We start from the raw sequence: 16,295 nt of genomic DNA, 5'->3' as shown, positions 1-16,295 counted from the left end.
GGATGCCATGAACATGGTGATTCACTGTCACCCTGTGCTAACTTGTTTATGAGTGAAATTCTCTACCTCCTTGGTTTGCTCATCTAAGTGCACTTTCTTTAGAATGAAAGGTGTGCTGGAAAAATAAGGATTGATGAGCTAGGATGTTGAATCTTCACAAATAATGAGAATAATGAGGTTCACAGAGGTAAAAAACTTTGATAGTCTGTAGATTAGTAAGATGCCAATCTAAGCAGTTTGACCATACATTCAACCTCTTCACTGTAAATAAAATCCTCTTCAACCTCCCTTCTTCCACATCATATATTACACTGAAAACTCATGATGTAGCTTAGTTATTTGGTTTGCTGGTTTATTAAATCAATGGTCCTAATGCTTATTGTCCATTGCCTGAGTATATAGTACAGAGATCATGTGAGTTGCTCAGGAGGATGATGGAATCATGAGATCAAGAAAAAGGAAGTTATTATCCATGCTTCTGTCATAATTGGCATAGGACTTGTTCATTATACTTTCCTGAATGTACCTACATGTTCAATCAATAGCTTTGAAAAAAAGTCTCAATAAAATAGTCTTAGGATTTCTTAATTCTCTTGCCTTCCAGTAACTGTTGATCAGTAATCAAATAACTTTATTTTGGGTCTTAGGAATTGCAACTTGGGAGATATATATTTGAGTGAAACTGAATGTGTGTTCCAAATGTAGAACACAAATCTTGACTTTAAGTTGGATTTAGCACCAACAGCGATATGTGCAGATGAGCTGTGAGCTGACGTTTCCAAGTCTGTAGCTGATTGGTCAGCTGTTGTGGTGACTGAAGAGATTTCTGAGACAACTTAAGTAGAGGCAGACAGATGACTTCTAGGGTCCATTTTCATGTTCCTGCTCCATCTTCTTAAATATTTCAACAAGTTCACATGAGCCTAGTAACAACTGACTACTATGCTTTTTATCATACATTGGCAAGAGCTATTTTTACATCACCAATAATATTATGTGCAGACTCAAACTGAATACCTATCATAACATGTAACTTCACATCTCTACATTAGATACCATGAACTTGGTGATCCATTGTCATCCCAAACAAACCTGTTCTTGAGTGAACTCCTATGCCTCCCTGGTTTGCATTCTCCAGAATTCTTAGCTACTGCTCCATCACCATGTTTGTCTGCTACTCCCATGCTCCCCTTCTGAAAAATATAAGGAAGCCAGAATAAAATTAAATTGTTTTCCTGATGTAAATGTAATTGGAGTTTAGAGTACTTTTCTTACTGACTACTGGTTTCAAGAGGAAAGAAACCTATCTGTATAATTTACAGCCTGAATTAACCTCTCTAACACTTAGTGTCTTCAACCATAAATTATGAAATTAAAATATGCCTTTTAATATTATTGTGAAAGTTTCCTAAGAAGTAATAGGATGTGAATACAGTAAAATGTCTGGCACACTTGCTCTGAATTAAAACTAAAATTATCTAGAATTTTTTTTATCATCTTCCATTTTTCTTTATGTTTCTTCCTTTCCCTCTGTTAAGAATTTATATATGACTACTTCCTCCAAAACTAGTTGTCTTGGTTACTTTTCTATTGCTGTGAGGAGATACTGTGACAAAGGCATCTTAAAGAATAAATAATTTATTGGGGTTGCTTAGAGTTTCACGGGGTGAGTACATGATCATTATGATGGGTACCTTGGCAGCTGGTGGGCATGAAGGTGGAACAGTAGCTGAGAGCTTACATTCTGACCTACAAGTTGGAAGCGGAGAGAGATGAATATGGGAATGGCATGGACTTTTGAAACCCCAAAGTCTATGCCCAGTTACACACCTCTTAGTCCTTCCCAAACAGTTATACCAAGTTGGAACCAAATGTTAAAATATATTAGCTTATGTGGGCCATTCTCATTCAAACTATCACACTAATTTACGTATCTAGTTCATTTTACTATACATGTAGGTGGACTTTCCTTTCCTACCCACCAGTTTCCAAGTAATGGACATGGAGAATTATATTAATATACTTAATATTATATTAATATGCTTGGCCAATAGCTCAGGCTTGTTGTTAGTTAACTCTTAAAACTTTAATTAACCCATTTACATTAATCTACATTCTGCCATGTGGTGTTTTACCTCTCTTTCATCTTGCACCTCCTGTTTCCTCTCTGCGTCTCACTGGTGACTCCTCTAACTCTGCCCTCCTTCCCAGTGTGTTTAGTCTGGTTCTCCCACCTAACCTTATCCTACCCAGCTATTGGCTAGTCAGTTTTGTTATTGACCCAATCACAGTGACATATCACACATTGTAAAGGAATATTCTACAACATCACACTAATTATATATCTAGTTAATTTTTTTTTTTTTTTTTTTTTTTTTTTGGTTTTTCGAGACAGGGTTTCGCTATGTAGCTTTGCGCCTTTCCTGGAACTCACTTGGTAGCCCAGGCTGGCCTTGAACTCACAGAGATCCGCCTGCCTCTGCCTCCCAAGTGCTGGGATAAAAGGCGTGCGCCACCACCGCCCGGCTCTAGTTAATTTTAATGTACATTATTATCTCATAGATCACTTCTTAACAAAAGTGATGGTGAGAATATATTACAAAGACTATGGCATATATGGCATACCAACCATTTCAACAGTCACTTACTATGACAGTAAATACAGCCATAGCAATGGCGATGCTCTCAGGTCTTGTTTTGTGAAGTTTCAAGTGTTTAAGATGACTTTTGATTTTTGCTTTTACTTTTCTCTTTGATATAAAACAGGCAATGCTTAGCTAATACATACTACTATGATCATTCTACTTGTTTGTGAAGGCAGTTATTCTGATCCACAACACTTGCATAGATTTATTAAATATTTTCATCCTCATTCTTATATGTCATTTCCTTAGAATTATACTTAGTTTTGCAAGGTAATGGAGATCATTTAAACAATTGTCCTTAATATGTCTACAGGAAAAAACATGTAAACTACTTAATATCACTTGTTTGAAATTTCCTGATTCTTATTTTCAGCTTGACATACTATCAATTCTATAATTTTAAAAAAGACTAATATTGTTTTACTTGTGGAATTTTCCTCTCTGTCTTTATCTATATCTTTGTGTATATACTTGACTATGACATGTGAGTAGAATAGGGGAATATCTGAGAGGAAGAAGGGGACCAGTGATAGTAGAAGAGAGGAACGAGAGAGGGAGAGAGAGAGAGAGAGAGAGAGAGAGAGAGAGAGAGAGAGAGATTGGTGTTGAGTATAAGCAAATTGTAAGATACTCATGTACAGAGATTTAACGAAGCCAAACATTTTGTACATGAACATACCCTAAAAATTATAATAAAGAGGGGCCCTGAGGGAAAGTATCTTTCTTATGTAAGGTTACTTGTGGCTCCATATGTTTTGTAGGATGTTTTTTTCTTTCTGTAAAGAATGCTATACAAATTTGTATAGACTTTTAATTGAATTATATGATTACTTTGGGCAATATAACAAATACTTCTTACTGTCCATGAACATAGATTTTCTTTTCATTTGTTTGTGTCTTCTTCAATTTTATGTTTACCACTATTTTATAGATTTGTGTACAGATATTTTATATCCTTGTTTATAATGATTTACAAGTGTACTTTCCTGGTATTATAAAGAGAATTCTTTTCTAATTTTCTTTTTATCATAGTCCGTTATTAGTACACAAAATACAAATGAGTTTTGTATGTTGATTTTATATCCTCCCATAATACCAAGTTTATTAATCCTAGTAATATATTGATTATTTTATGGAATATATATTTTTATCTATACAGCATATATATTCAATACATTACCTATTAACACCAATAATTTTAGTTCCTTATTTCTGATTTTGATGCCTTTTATTTGTGTCTCCTGCCTAAGTGGCCTGTGTAGCAGTTCTGTATTATTTCAGTTGAAGATGTTAATGAGAGTGAGCATCCATAACATTTCAATTCACAGTTAAAAACTGTTTCCCCATTAACTATGATATTACCTCAGGTTTGTCATTAGTTGAGGTACAGTCTTTTTCTATGTAAATTTAAGAAGTTTTTAATTATAAAAGGATATTGCATTTAATTCAATGATTTTTGCATAATTTGAAATTAATGTTATGATTCATAACTCTTACTGTCAGTGTGGTATTGTATTAATAATGGGTTGAACCATCTTTGCACCCCAAGTATACACCCCACTCAGTCATAGTATATATTTCTTTGAATATGCTGCTACATTGGATTTGGTAGCATTTTTGCTGATAATTTTATATCACTGTTAATCAGGAATGCTATTCTATAGGCTTTCTGGCCTTATAGTGAAACCTCAGAGCAAAAATGGGTGGAGTGGAAAGTATATAAACAGTAGCACAAACTGGTGAAACTATGACTTGTCTTTTAAAAGGTAAACAAAAGTCATAGGCCTCCTATGGAACTAAAAGTGCCAGAGAAGATTCATGTAAATGGAATATAACTGAAGGAGAAGACAGTATATCTGATACTACTGAAGTATGAGGGATCCTGAGGGATTCTCATACAATATGCCCCACATTGGATAGTCTTGAAGAAGTGAGTCTGTACCCAAACTAAATCATGAAGAAACAGATAATCTGAATAGATCATTAACAAATATGGATAATGAATCAGTAGTCACCAACTTTGACCCCAAAAGAAAACCCTAAGACTGATAATTCTATGAAACAGTTCATGATAAGTTAATATCAATTATTTTAAACATCAAGATAGATTTTGAAGTATTTGACCTCAGAAAAGCCAAAGTTAGAGTCATTACTACTCACTGGCCATATATACAAAATGTGGCATGAAAGAAATTGAGACCTGTACAGGTTATTACTATAAACAAGCAAGCACAGAATGTCTTCAGTGGCATTTCAGACTCTGGTAATAAGTTGATCACAAATTTGGACACTACACCCTAGTATCATCCAAGTGTCAATTTCTAGGTGTTCATAATTATAAATACACAGCTATTACACTCATTTGTCTCTTCATTACATGAAATGTTGATTTTCTTCACCAGGCTCCAAGAGGTACTTCACAGGTATGTGATAAAATAAATTTAAAAAGAAAAAAACCAAGTATCTGTTTCTGTTAGTTCTGCAGCATGCTGGTGAAACTTCAAAATACTCTTTATGCTTGATTAGCCAGATTCATACATCCTAGCTAATTGTATTTCTCTGCCTTTGAAACCACTCAAATTTCTCTTGAGTACTTCTTTAACTTCTTTGTTTTTCTTTAGGTTTTAATTAATCATTATCTGGTTTGCTCACACTGTAACACTCTGGGCTGTCAATAAAGTTTACCTTGAATCAGTGACTAGCTGACCATAATTAGCCATAGAGAAGCCAGCAATTTGGATAGAGAAGACACACAAGGAAAGAAAGGACAGAGAGTAGAGTTTGAGCATCCTTTGATTCTGGGATGAGGAAAGAGAAGTGTCTCTTGCTGTGTCAACAGCCAAAAAGCAAAGTCAGCTAGTTGCTACTCAATCTCTCTGAGTTATCAGGTTTTCACACCAGCCTTTGACTTCCAAGTCTTATTGATGAATAGAACAATAGAAACTTAGTTTATACCTATATATGGCACCTGAGGCAGAGCTGGGCCACAGGACCTGAAGCCCTGCTAGGCCACAGGCTGAATGACCTGTGCTGTGCTGACTGTGGGGCCTTGAGGCAGCAGATGATAATTAAAATATCAATAGATTCATGTGTAGCCACTAAGCCAACAGAAAAACATCAATTAGTGTGTGTGTGTGTGTGTGTGTGTGTGTGTGTGTACGCACATGTACACATGGTTCTATAGGCATGCATATGCCATGGTTCCTGTTGAAGATCAGAGAACAACTTTTAAGACCCCGTGTTTCCTTCTGCTGGGAGTTCTTGAGATGGACCACAGGTCATCAAGTTTGGCGACAAGTGGTTTTTTGACATGCTGAGCAATCTGACTGGCCCACCTTCTATGTTTTATATTCTGCACATTTTTAAAGTCAAATTTTGTCTGCCTTTCTTTTTAAAAACTTAATATTTCTAGTATTGGAGTTGGTGAGCAACATGTGAAAGAAATAGTTTAGCATTTTAGCAATACTGCATTTTAAAAATATATTGTTGGAGAAAGGCATAACATACATGATTTCCTTCAACCTAAAGCAACAGCAAGCTAGCTTTGTAAATGTCCACTCTAATCAATCAATCTTTGACTAATAGAAAAAATGATTCAGATTAAAATGAGAACAAAATTATTTCAATATCAAAGTAGAGACACTGGTCAATTTTGGGTAAAATGAAGCTAGTAATGGTATAGAGACTCAATTTGTAGGCAAATTGGAGAGTCATATAAACATATGGTACTGGGAAACTAGTGAACACATCAATGTGGGGTTTTGATATTAAGTTGTACACTGATAGTTTCATAAGGCATGGAAGTCTAATGAACTGCTTCGTGCTCTTTTAGAATTACTGGGTACATTAAAGTGAGTGAGAGGAAATTACTATCGAAATGCAAGAAGATTGCTCATAAATAATTTTCAACTGTTCATCAAGTTGTATTATATTCAGTTCTTCATATGTCTGTTTATTCCACTGTGTTAAAAACCCAAGGAGAGAGATTATAACGACTTCATTGTTTTGCCAATAATAGACATTCAGAAATATTTCTAAATGCAGTTATGAATATGAGTATAGTTTGTGAACTCTAAGATTCTGTTGGGTATTAATTTGAAAAAGTGTTGCATAGAAAATGAAGGTAAAATATTGTTTGACTAAAAGTATCTCTTGGTGCTGGTATAAACCTGGATATAATAAATCAATATGATATTATAGATATTAGCTTTTCAAAGAATGAATCATACTCTCTGTTTAGAGAAGAAAATGTATATTAAACAAGTCATTTTTATTTCTTTTTTATAATTTTATTTATATGCATACTTAAGTACGTATTTCACAGTTCAATTTCCACTCTAAAATCTTGATACAAATATATTCTACTAAAGTGACAAGATTTTCTGGCATTTTATTTAAACTGTATGAATTGGAAAATACATTGCCACTTTAAGCATTTTGTAAGAAGCTTTTCCTTATACAGCAATGTGAACTTCATATGCCATGTACATTCAATATACATTTGTTTTACTAGATCCTAGTTCCTGGCAAATTGCTACGTCAAAAGGCATATTGGCAGTGTCCAGAGAACTGGCTTATGGTGGGAAATAGTTTTCATCAAATTGATATAATAAGTAGGATGTAAGATTAATTAAAAATATGAATTAATGTTGATTGTCATATTTTAGAGTTATTTATCCCCTTGAATATTAGACTTTGTAGTTACTACTGACTAAAATATTAGAAGACACTATGACTTTGAACTTCATTTCACCACTTTTTAGATCAGTTTACTTACGAAAGTAGAACCATCAGGCTTTTATGGATTTTCAGCTTAAAATTCTAAATTAAAAATATAAACAATTTATGGATTCATTTTATATTTATTTAAATTATCTTGCAATTTTAGAATAGTTTAAAATTTATAGGAAAGCTGTAAAGAAAGCATATTAGGGTCTCAGTACTTGTTATCTTGACCATGTGGCTTGTATAGTTTTTACTTATTCAAATACCACTATTTGACTTCAAAACACTTTAACACTTCACATCCTAACTTACCCATCTTTGAAAGGCTGAATTCTACCATAGCATTTGTATAAATTTTTCTTTCTGTATTTCTCTGTGTGTGTTTCTTTTTTGTGAGATTTGTATGTTTTTTTGTTTTTGGATGAATCAATACTATGCCTGCTCTGCTAAGCAACTGATGATGTTCAGAACTTAAATGCTTTACAGTGAACCTCTGTATATACACACTTCACAGACTTTCCTCAAATGCTTTGGTTTAATAATGTACTGGATCTGCCTCAAACTATTTACTATGGGTACAAACTCCTCCCCTAAATACCAACACCCAAATTTTGTGATCTTAACATATGAATTCAATATATCCTGTAGGCTTATTTATTATATTGCTTTCTTTTTGTTTGAAAAATGGCAGCCGGGCGTGGTGGTGCACGCCTTTAATCCAGGCACTTGGGAGGCAGAGGCAGGAGGATCTCTGTGAGTTCGAGGCCAGCCTGGGCTACCAAGTGAGCTCCAGGAAAGGCGCAAAGCTACACAGAGAAACCCTGTCTTGAAAAAACCAAAAAAAAAAAAAAAAAAGAAAAAAAAAAGAAAAATGGCTGGTGATGGAATCATCCACGACATTAATGTAACAAATAAATCAAGAGATAGTAAAGAAAATACTAATTGACAATGCACCAATTTGTGATCAATATTTTATTTTTCATTTTAAAAATTAAAAAAATAATTTAAAAATATTTTATTTTTAAACGGTGTGTGTATTGTGTGTAGTGTGTGTGTGTGTGTGTGTGTGTGTGTGTGTGTCTTGTGAGTGCAAGTGCCTGTGGAAAGGCATCGTATTTTTCTAGAATCAGAGTTACAGGCAGTTGTGGACCGCTTGACATGGATACTGGGAACTGAACTCAGATTCTCTTCAAGAGCAGTACATACTCTTATTTGTTGTGCAATCCTTCTAGCCCCAAAGGCACTTGTTCAGTTATTATATTTAATAATACCCACCATTGTTTGGATCACTAATCTCTTATATTAACTGTGCTTTTCTAGATATGTTTTAAACTGAAGTTCCCACTCTTCAGAGTTTGCTAGCTGTGTATCTGCTGCCCTTTTCCAAAGCCACAAGGGCTGGAGAGTATTATTTCCCCCTTAGGTGTTAGCTCAGCTACAGTACATTTTCTACTGCATGTAATTGGGTGCGTGAGACACTGTCCCTATTGCACAAGAAGTTTCTCTATCCCAGATCCTCTCACTCCCAACTTTAAATTGCTTTGGGATTTGGGGAACAATTATAATAGCTGTTGCATAATAAATATTTATTCTGACACATCTATGGAATCTGGAATATTTGTTGAACCTTTAAATACTGAAGCTAACTCTAAAAAAAACAAGAAAAATGTAACTGGTTCCTATAAGGCAGTGGAAATCCATCACTATAAGGGTGAGTCAATTAGAGTCTTTTTGTAATTAAAAGCTTTAGCCATCATGTAGTAATCATACAAATGTCCTGAAGCCAAATAGGAAGCAATTTATTTTCCCAAATACTTCTGTAAATTATCACCTTATATTGTAATCCTTATGTATGTTAATCTTTAAAGAAACGTCTACATGGTATTCTATTTTTGTTATAATATGTAATCTGTGGAAAAGATTAAGGTATTTTTATGCCATTTTCAAAAATGAGAAGACAGATTATAAAATGAAAGGGAGCCTCAAACCAAGGCTATGATTCCAGTCTGAGTACTCTTCCTAGATGCTAAACCTACTTCATATGTATTTCAGTGAGTGTTGGGTGACCCCTGTTACCACCAGTGCTTAATCTGGTGATTACCTAGTTACAACTGTAACTTGTTAGTACTCACTAAAAGAAGCTGAAAAATTATTAAAGTCTGCTGCAAGCCAACAACTTGGGCACATTAAGTTGCCCTGGACTTGAATCCATAAATGCTGCAGGTATAGGAAGTCAAAGTTGATATGTTCACTTAAAACCCTGCACTGTGTCTAGTCACTGTGTTTGATTTAGGAGTAAAGGTCTGAGCAAAAGAGACAAGCTCCTCCCTCCTGACTCTACTTCTCTCTCACACAGGAGTGAACCCACTCAGAGTGCCAGGAGCAGAAGACAAATACAGCAAGACATGCTTGGTCCCGGGTGGATCTGAGTAGTGAAGAATTTCCACCAAGAGGGGAAGGCTGAGACAGTGACTGGAGAAGATAAATCATCATGACATTTGTCTGAGTGAGGAAGGTGCGCTCCCTAGGCCTGACCTCCAAAATGATCTGACTGGGAGCATGGCCATGTGTCTTGGTGAGTTAACCTGTCTTCTTCCTTTTTCATTTCTCTGGACTGATCCTTCTGCTCATGTCTGTGGTCCAGTGGTCCTTGGGCAATTTCCGAAATTGACTCACAGGGAAATTTCATTTTATCAGGTACTATTAGATAAGTATAAAATCATTGTCCCCGTTCTCTGGGCACTGCTTAATCAATAGAGTTGATTCACCATCGAGACTAATTTCTCTGTGCATCTTGTTGACCGCTCTCTGTTGTTGACAACAGGATTTCTTTAGACATTTTTAGGGACCAGTCAGGTGAGGCTGTGTTGTGAGGGGATTCTTGCCTCTTGCTGTTATCTACTTGACTGTGGCCTAGAGAACTACTTCCAGCATTCCATCTCTGCCTCTGTCTCTGTGTCTGTGTCTCTGTCCCTGTATCCATCTGTCTCTCTCTCTCCCTTTCTCATCCTTTCCCCCATCTCTCTCTTTTTCTCCTCCCTCTTCCAATTCTGCTGCTCTGTTCTTAAACTGAATCAATAATATAAATTACTAATCTCTTCGGGGTTACTTTTTTTTTTACTTCTAAAACTGCCATCGAATATCTTTCTCTTCAACATTTAAATGTGTTGAATACTATTAAAAATTAATTCATTGCAAAGGGCAGTCCTCCTTAGTGGGATGTCTGACTCCTAAAAATATTTGCTTAATAATTTTCTGAGTTACTAACACAGAGCAGCATATGTCACATGTGCTGGAATTCTCTAAACTAGTCACCCACGCAGGGCTGCATCTTGTGATTGTTTTACTGTAGTCAAACCTAGTGGTGATTACAGAAAGAGTGATTTTTATAATCTATTCAGCAGTCAGTGACAATTCCACTGACTCAATAGCTCAAGTCTCCCAATTACTTTTCCATTTTAAGTCTCATAATATCATATAATGTGCTGTTAGGGTTAGGGGGTAGCTGAAGTCAGGTCACAAGGTAACTTGTCCTATTTTTTTCTTTCTATTGATAAGCCCTCAACTGGTAGTAGTTCCTCCGCTGTCAGGGGCTTTCTATGGCCCCCATTTACTTCTTTCCCAGATCTGTTTGCCATCACACCCTCACAGAGAGTGTGAATGAATATAGACTATAAAATGAATAACAGGCAATCTGCCTCCTAACTGTGGCTCAGCTTTCCACATTACAGTTGCCCATTTTCTTTTCTTCCTTTCCATGTCTCTAGATTCAGAATGTCCAAAATGATTCTTTGAGTTTCCTTTGATGATTTATTTCTCATAAACATCAACCTTCTCAGAAAATGTACAATTTGGACTTAAGATACAGTATATAAACATCCATAATATATCTTTTTATGTACTTTTTGTGTATTATAAGTAGAATTGTCAACCCCACAATGACAATGCCTTCCTTTATTCCTTCATTTACCCTTATTGTGTTTGGAATGTGATTGGCTTCAAAGTAGTCTATTAACAACATTCTAAAATAATTTTCATAGTTTGGTACAAATTGATTCACACTTAAATATTTAAATATTTTTTTAGTATTTAACATTATGTAGATCTAGAGTTGTCTATAAAATGCAAGAGAATTATTGTTCTTGAATTTCTGAAGGTTGCTATCAGTCTATATAATGTGTCAAAAGGAAATGGTTTTGAATCAGAAGCAAATCAGAAATATTTAGTCCACCAACTCTGTGTTCATTTAAGCCTCACATTATTACCATCGTCAAATTGACTTAAACAAGTAAATCACCAAGATAGACTCTCATGCTGCAGAAGGAAAGAAAGGAATGTGTTATGCTTTACCAAGACTCTCCATCACATTTTTGTGGAGCATGTCTGTGTAATGGTCTTGACATAGGAACAATCATACAAGATGCTAAAAGTGGCTTGAAATGTGAAGACAAGAGCTATGCTTTTGATCTGATGCTAAATTTTAGCTTACACCACTATGTTTCTTGTGAATAAATAATGATAAAAACTATTAGAGGGCTAATACTGTTTGTTATATCAGGAATAAAAAATATTATTTTAAAAGTCAAAGTTGCTATAATATTTTTACTATTGTCAATCACTGACTCATATGCCAGTGTTTTTGAGTAGGCTTTTTGCTTTGTGTGTCTTCTCCATTGCTTACTTATTAGGACAGATGAAATGAAGAAATCAGGTATATGATGGGTAACAGGGGTTTTGGAAACATAAACTTAGGAATAAAGTATTCTCAACAACAGAAAGCATTGCTTTTGAATGTGTGTTTGATATTGATAGTCATATGTTGGCAATGGTCAACTGTACTTCCAAGATGCCCAATTCTACTATATTCTAATAACACATTATTGAAGATATTAATGTCAGAGATTAAAAAATGAACTCTTTCTAATACATTAACAATGATTTTTCAGGTACTTTGTACCACTTGTTTGGGGCATTGGATTTGTTTCATATTGGGTCTTCCAATAATGGCTGAAAGTGGATGGCATGGATGAAAATAACCAGACATTTGTTTCCGAATTCCTCCTTTTGGGTCTTTCTGGATACCCAAAGACTGAGATCATTTACTTTGCTCTTGCTTTGGCTATGTACCTAGTGATTTTAACAGGAAATGGTGTTCTGATCATAGCAAGCATCTTTGACTCCCGTCTCCACACACCTATGTACTTCTTCCTGGGCAATCTTTCTTTCCTGGATATCTGCTACACAACTTCCTCTGTTCCCTCAACGCTGGTGAGCCCAATCTCAAAGAAAAGAAACATTACTTTCTTTGGTTGTGCAGTGCAGATGTTCTTTGGATTTGCAATGGGATCAACAGAATGTTTGCTTCTTGGCATGATGGCTTTTGATCGATATGTGGCCATCTGCAACCCTTTGAGATACTCCATTATCATGAGCAAAGGCGTGTATGTGTCAATGGCATCTGTATCATGGTTCTCTGGTGGAATCAATTCACTCGTGCAGACATCCCTTGTCATGCGGTTGCCTTTCTGTGGGAATAACGTTATTAACCATTTTACATGTGAGGTCTTAGCTGTCCTCAAGCTAGCTTGTGCTGATATATCTCTCAATATCATTACCATAATGATATCAAATATAGCTTTCATGGTTCTTCCACTACTGGTCATCTTTTTCTCCTACATGTTCATCCTCCACACCATCGTGAGAATGAACTCAGCTGCAGGGAGACGCAAGGCCTTTTCCACCTGCTCAGCCCACCTGACAGTGGTGGTCATATTTTATGGTACCCTCTTCTCTATGTATGCAAAACCCAAATCTCAAGATCTGACTGGGGAAGACAAGTTCCAAACTTCAGATAAGATTATTTCTTTATTTTATGGAGTAGTTACCCCCATGCTAAATCCAATTATCTACAGCTTGAGGAATAAGGATGTTAAAGCTGCTGTAAAGTACATACTGAAACAAAAGTACATTCAATAAGGAGGCCAGTAAACACAGGATTTTGTGTGGCAAGCACGAGACTGACTCAGGGTAAATCTATGAGAACATTCTGATTCTTATTGATGGAAGGTAAGTCCCTACTGCTGAAGACATCATGCACTTCAGAAACAGGGCCCAGAAACCCCCGAGCTGAAACTGACCTGAATGCCCCCTCTCTGAGGATTAGCTTTCATGGTACCAGAAAGTGCTATACAAGCTTCCAATGGAGGGGGACAACCAACAGTCCTACTCTGCTGTGGTGCCTATGAACCACAACAACCACCAGCGTGTACCATAACCATAGGGATGCAGCAGTGGCACATGTACCTTGGTGGTTACCAACAGTTCTCCAATTGGACTTAAGACCCATTCAACAAAAGGGAAACCGTGCCTGGTTCTAGAAGCTAAGCTAACTACTCAGTGCTAATGAAATTAGTTATTGAGGAGAATCTACAACCACTAATTTACTAAACCAGCAGTCTCTAACAACAATCTATAACATTTGTCCTTGTATCTACAGATATATATATATATATATATATATATATATATATATATACATATATATATATATATATATATATATATATAGTTGTCACTCCTCATTAAGGAAAGCTTTCTTTTGCAATAGATGGAGACCAGTACAGAAAACCACAACCAATCAATATGCAGAGTTGTGGAGCCAAGTCCCATTGGATGTATCTACCAAACACCCCCACACTTAAGGCTCAGGGACACTGCCAAAGAGGTGGCTGAAAGATTGTAAAAGCCAGAAGATCAGGGATTTTTCTGTGAAATTGCATGTCTTAGTAATGTCAGAAGCTACACCCATAAAATCTCATACAATTACTACCCAGATGTGAGCTAAATAAGGAGGTCACCAACAAACATGCCAAACTGCACAGGGAAAAGCTCACCAGGCCTCTACCCTTCACAGAGAACTACAAGCAACTCGGTAAATCTGGGAGTGGGAGAGGTGGCCCTCCCTGGGAAGAATACACCACTTGGTTGTCCAGGTCCAAATGGTCATCCCTGAAAACATAAATACAGGTAGCATTATATAGACTGAACAGGTTATATTTATCAATGCATGTATATAAATATGTATATATGCATACAATAACAATTACTTTAAAAGGCCATGAATTTGTAAAAGAGTGAGTAGGGATATATGGGGGGGGTTGGAGGGAGGAAATGAAGGAAGAAATGTTGTAATTAAATTATAATCTAAAAAAATAAAATAAAAAAGAATTCTTGACTAGGGAGAGATCTAGTTATTTTTTTCCTTTATTAGTCATGCTCAGCTAGATTTACTGAGGACTATAGTTTGCTTCAAACCAATCTTAATCTCACAAATACCATGACTCCCATTATAATTGTATTATTTATGATATTTGAAGTACATGATTCCAGTGGGCTATGTGGAAACACAGAGGGATGGCTACATCCAAACTTGGGAAGCAAAGAGACCAGGGTACATATATTTTTATTCCCAAAACTCCAATCAACTTTTAGTTAGATTATTAATTCTTTCAAAGCCATAGTTAACTTGCTAGTGATAAACAAGTAAAGTTCCTAGTGTCATTTGACATTTCAGTAAGTTGAAAAACACAACTATTATGACCAGTATCAAAGTACATTATATTTCAGAAGTGAATCAGGTGCTGTAGTGGGGAATCATAGTTACTTTTTTTCCTTCCTTCCTTCCTTCCTTCCTTCCTTCCTTCCTTCCTTCCTTCCTTCCTTCCTTCCTTCCTTTCTTCCTTCCTTCCTTCCTCCTTCCCTCTTCCTTTCTTCTTTCCTTCCTTTCTTTAAATTTTTATTGATTCTTTGTAGATTTCACATCACACATCTAGCTCCCTCTCATCTCGCCATCCCTTTGCAATTTCACTCCAATATAAAACAAAATAAAATTTAAAAGAAAAGAAAAAAAGAGAAAAAGAAAAATCTCATCATGAAAGCTATAGTGTGACACAGTGAGTCACATAGTATACCCTTTAGTCCACACATCTTTACTTGCTAATGTTCATTGCAATGAGTCATTAGTCTGATCTTTAGCCTCTGATTTCTGTTACACCATTGATACTGGGCCCTCACTGGAGCTCCTCTTGGATATCCTGTGTTGTGGAGATCCTGCAGCTTTGGATCTGTAGGACTGGCCCCTTCATGTGCTAAGCAGATCATAGATGGAGTGGATGTTGGGCTGGGCCAACTCATAGCCTTGCTTTTGAGCCTGGCTGGTTGCTGGGTTGGTCAGTCCACCAGCTTTCCCTCATTCTCACCACCAGGGCAAGCTCTTAAGCACCGCCTTGCCAGCTCACCCTATGCAGTAAGCAGTAAAGGATGGGACTGGTTCTCTTGCTCTCATGCCCTCATCTGGTTTACCTGGACCTACACCACCAGGGTCAGCTTTACTGTGTTGCCCAGGTAAGGTGCAGGGACCACTCTCCTGAGTGCTGCAGCTGGTAAGAGGCAGGGCCAGCTCTCCTGCTGTCATGACCCAGGGGCCAGCTCCTGCCTGCTGTGGGCTGCAAGGGGGCAGCATCTCTCCCTTACCCACTGCCACATGACAAACAAGTGATATGGCCAGCTCTCTTAAGCTCACACCCTTCAAAACAGCTCATCCAAGCCCCAATCAGCAAGGTTAGCTCTACTGTGCTGCCCAGGTGAGGTGCAGGGCCTGTTCTCCTGAGTGCTGCAGCTGGTGAGGTGCTGGGCCAGCTCTCCCATTTATATGACCTCAGGGCCAGCTCGTCCATCTGCTATAAGTGGTGAGGGGTGGTGGAACATCTCTCCCTCGCTCACACCACCCTGTGGCAGATGGGGGCAGGCAGATCTCCCATGTTCACATCCAGGCTCATCTTTGCCCTTGCCAAGAGGGGTAAACTCCACTATGCTGCTCGGGCTAGGTGCAGGGCCCACTTTCCCAAGTGCTGCAGTTGGTGAGGG

At 36.9% G+C, this 16,295-nt stretch overlaps 1 protein-coding gene across 1 annotated transcript; it reads left to right on the top strand.

Moving 5' to 3' along the window:
* Positions 1-12,304: 12,304 nt before the first annotated feature.
* LOC114683449 (olfactory receptor 13C4-like) lies at positions 12,305-13,346 on the top strand. Its single transcript, XM_028857761.1, is given in 3 exon segments — positions 12,305-12,335; positions 12,338-12,370; positions 12,373-13,346. Coding segments are annotated over 3 exon segments (1,038 nt in total).
* The last annotated feature ends 2,949 nt before the right edge of the window (positions 13,347-16,295 follow it).

This window comes from Peromyscus leucopus, chromosome 2 (assembly GCF_004664715.2).
Source record: "Peromyscus leucopus breed LL Stock chromosome 2, UCI_PerLeu_2.1, whole genome shotgun sequence".
NCBI classification, from domain to species: Eukaryota; Metazoa; Chordata; class Mammalia; order Rodentia; family Cricetidae; genus Peromyscus; species Peromyscus leucopus.
Note: the sequence above shows the minus strand (reverse complement) of the source record. Positions and strands in the feature narration are given on the sequence as shown.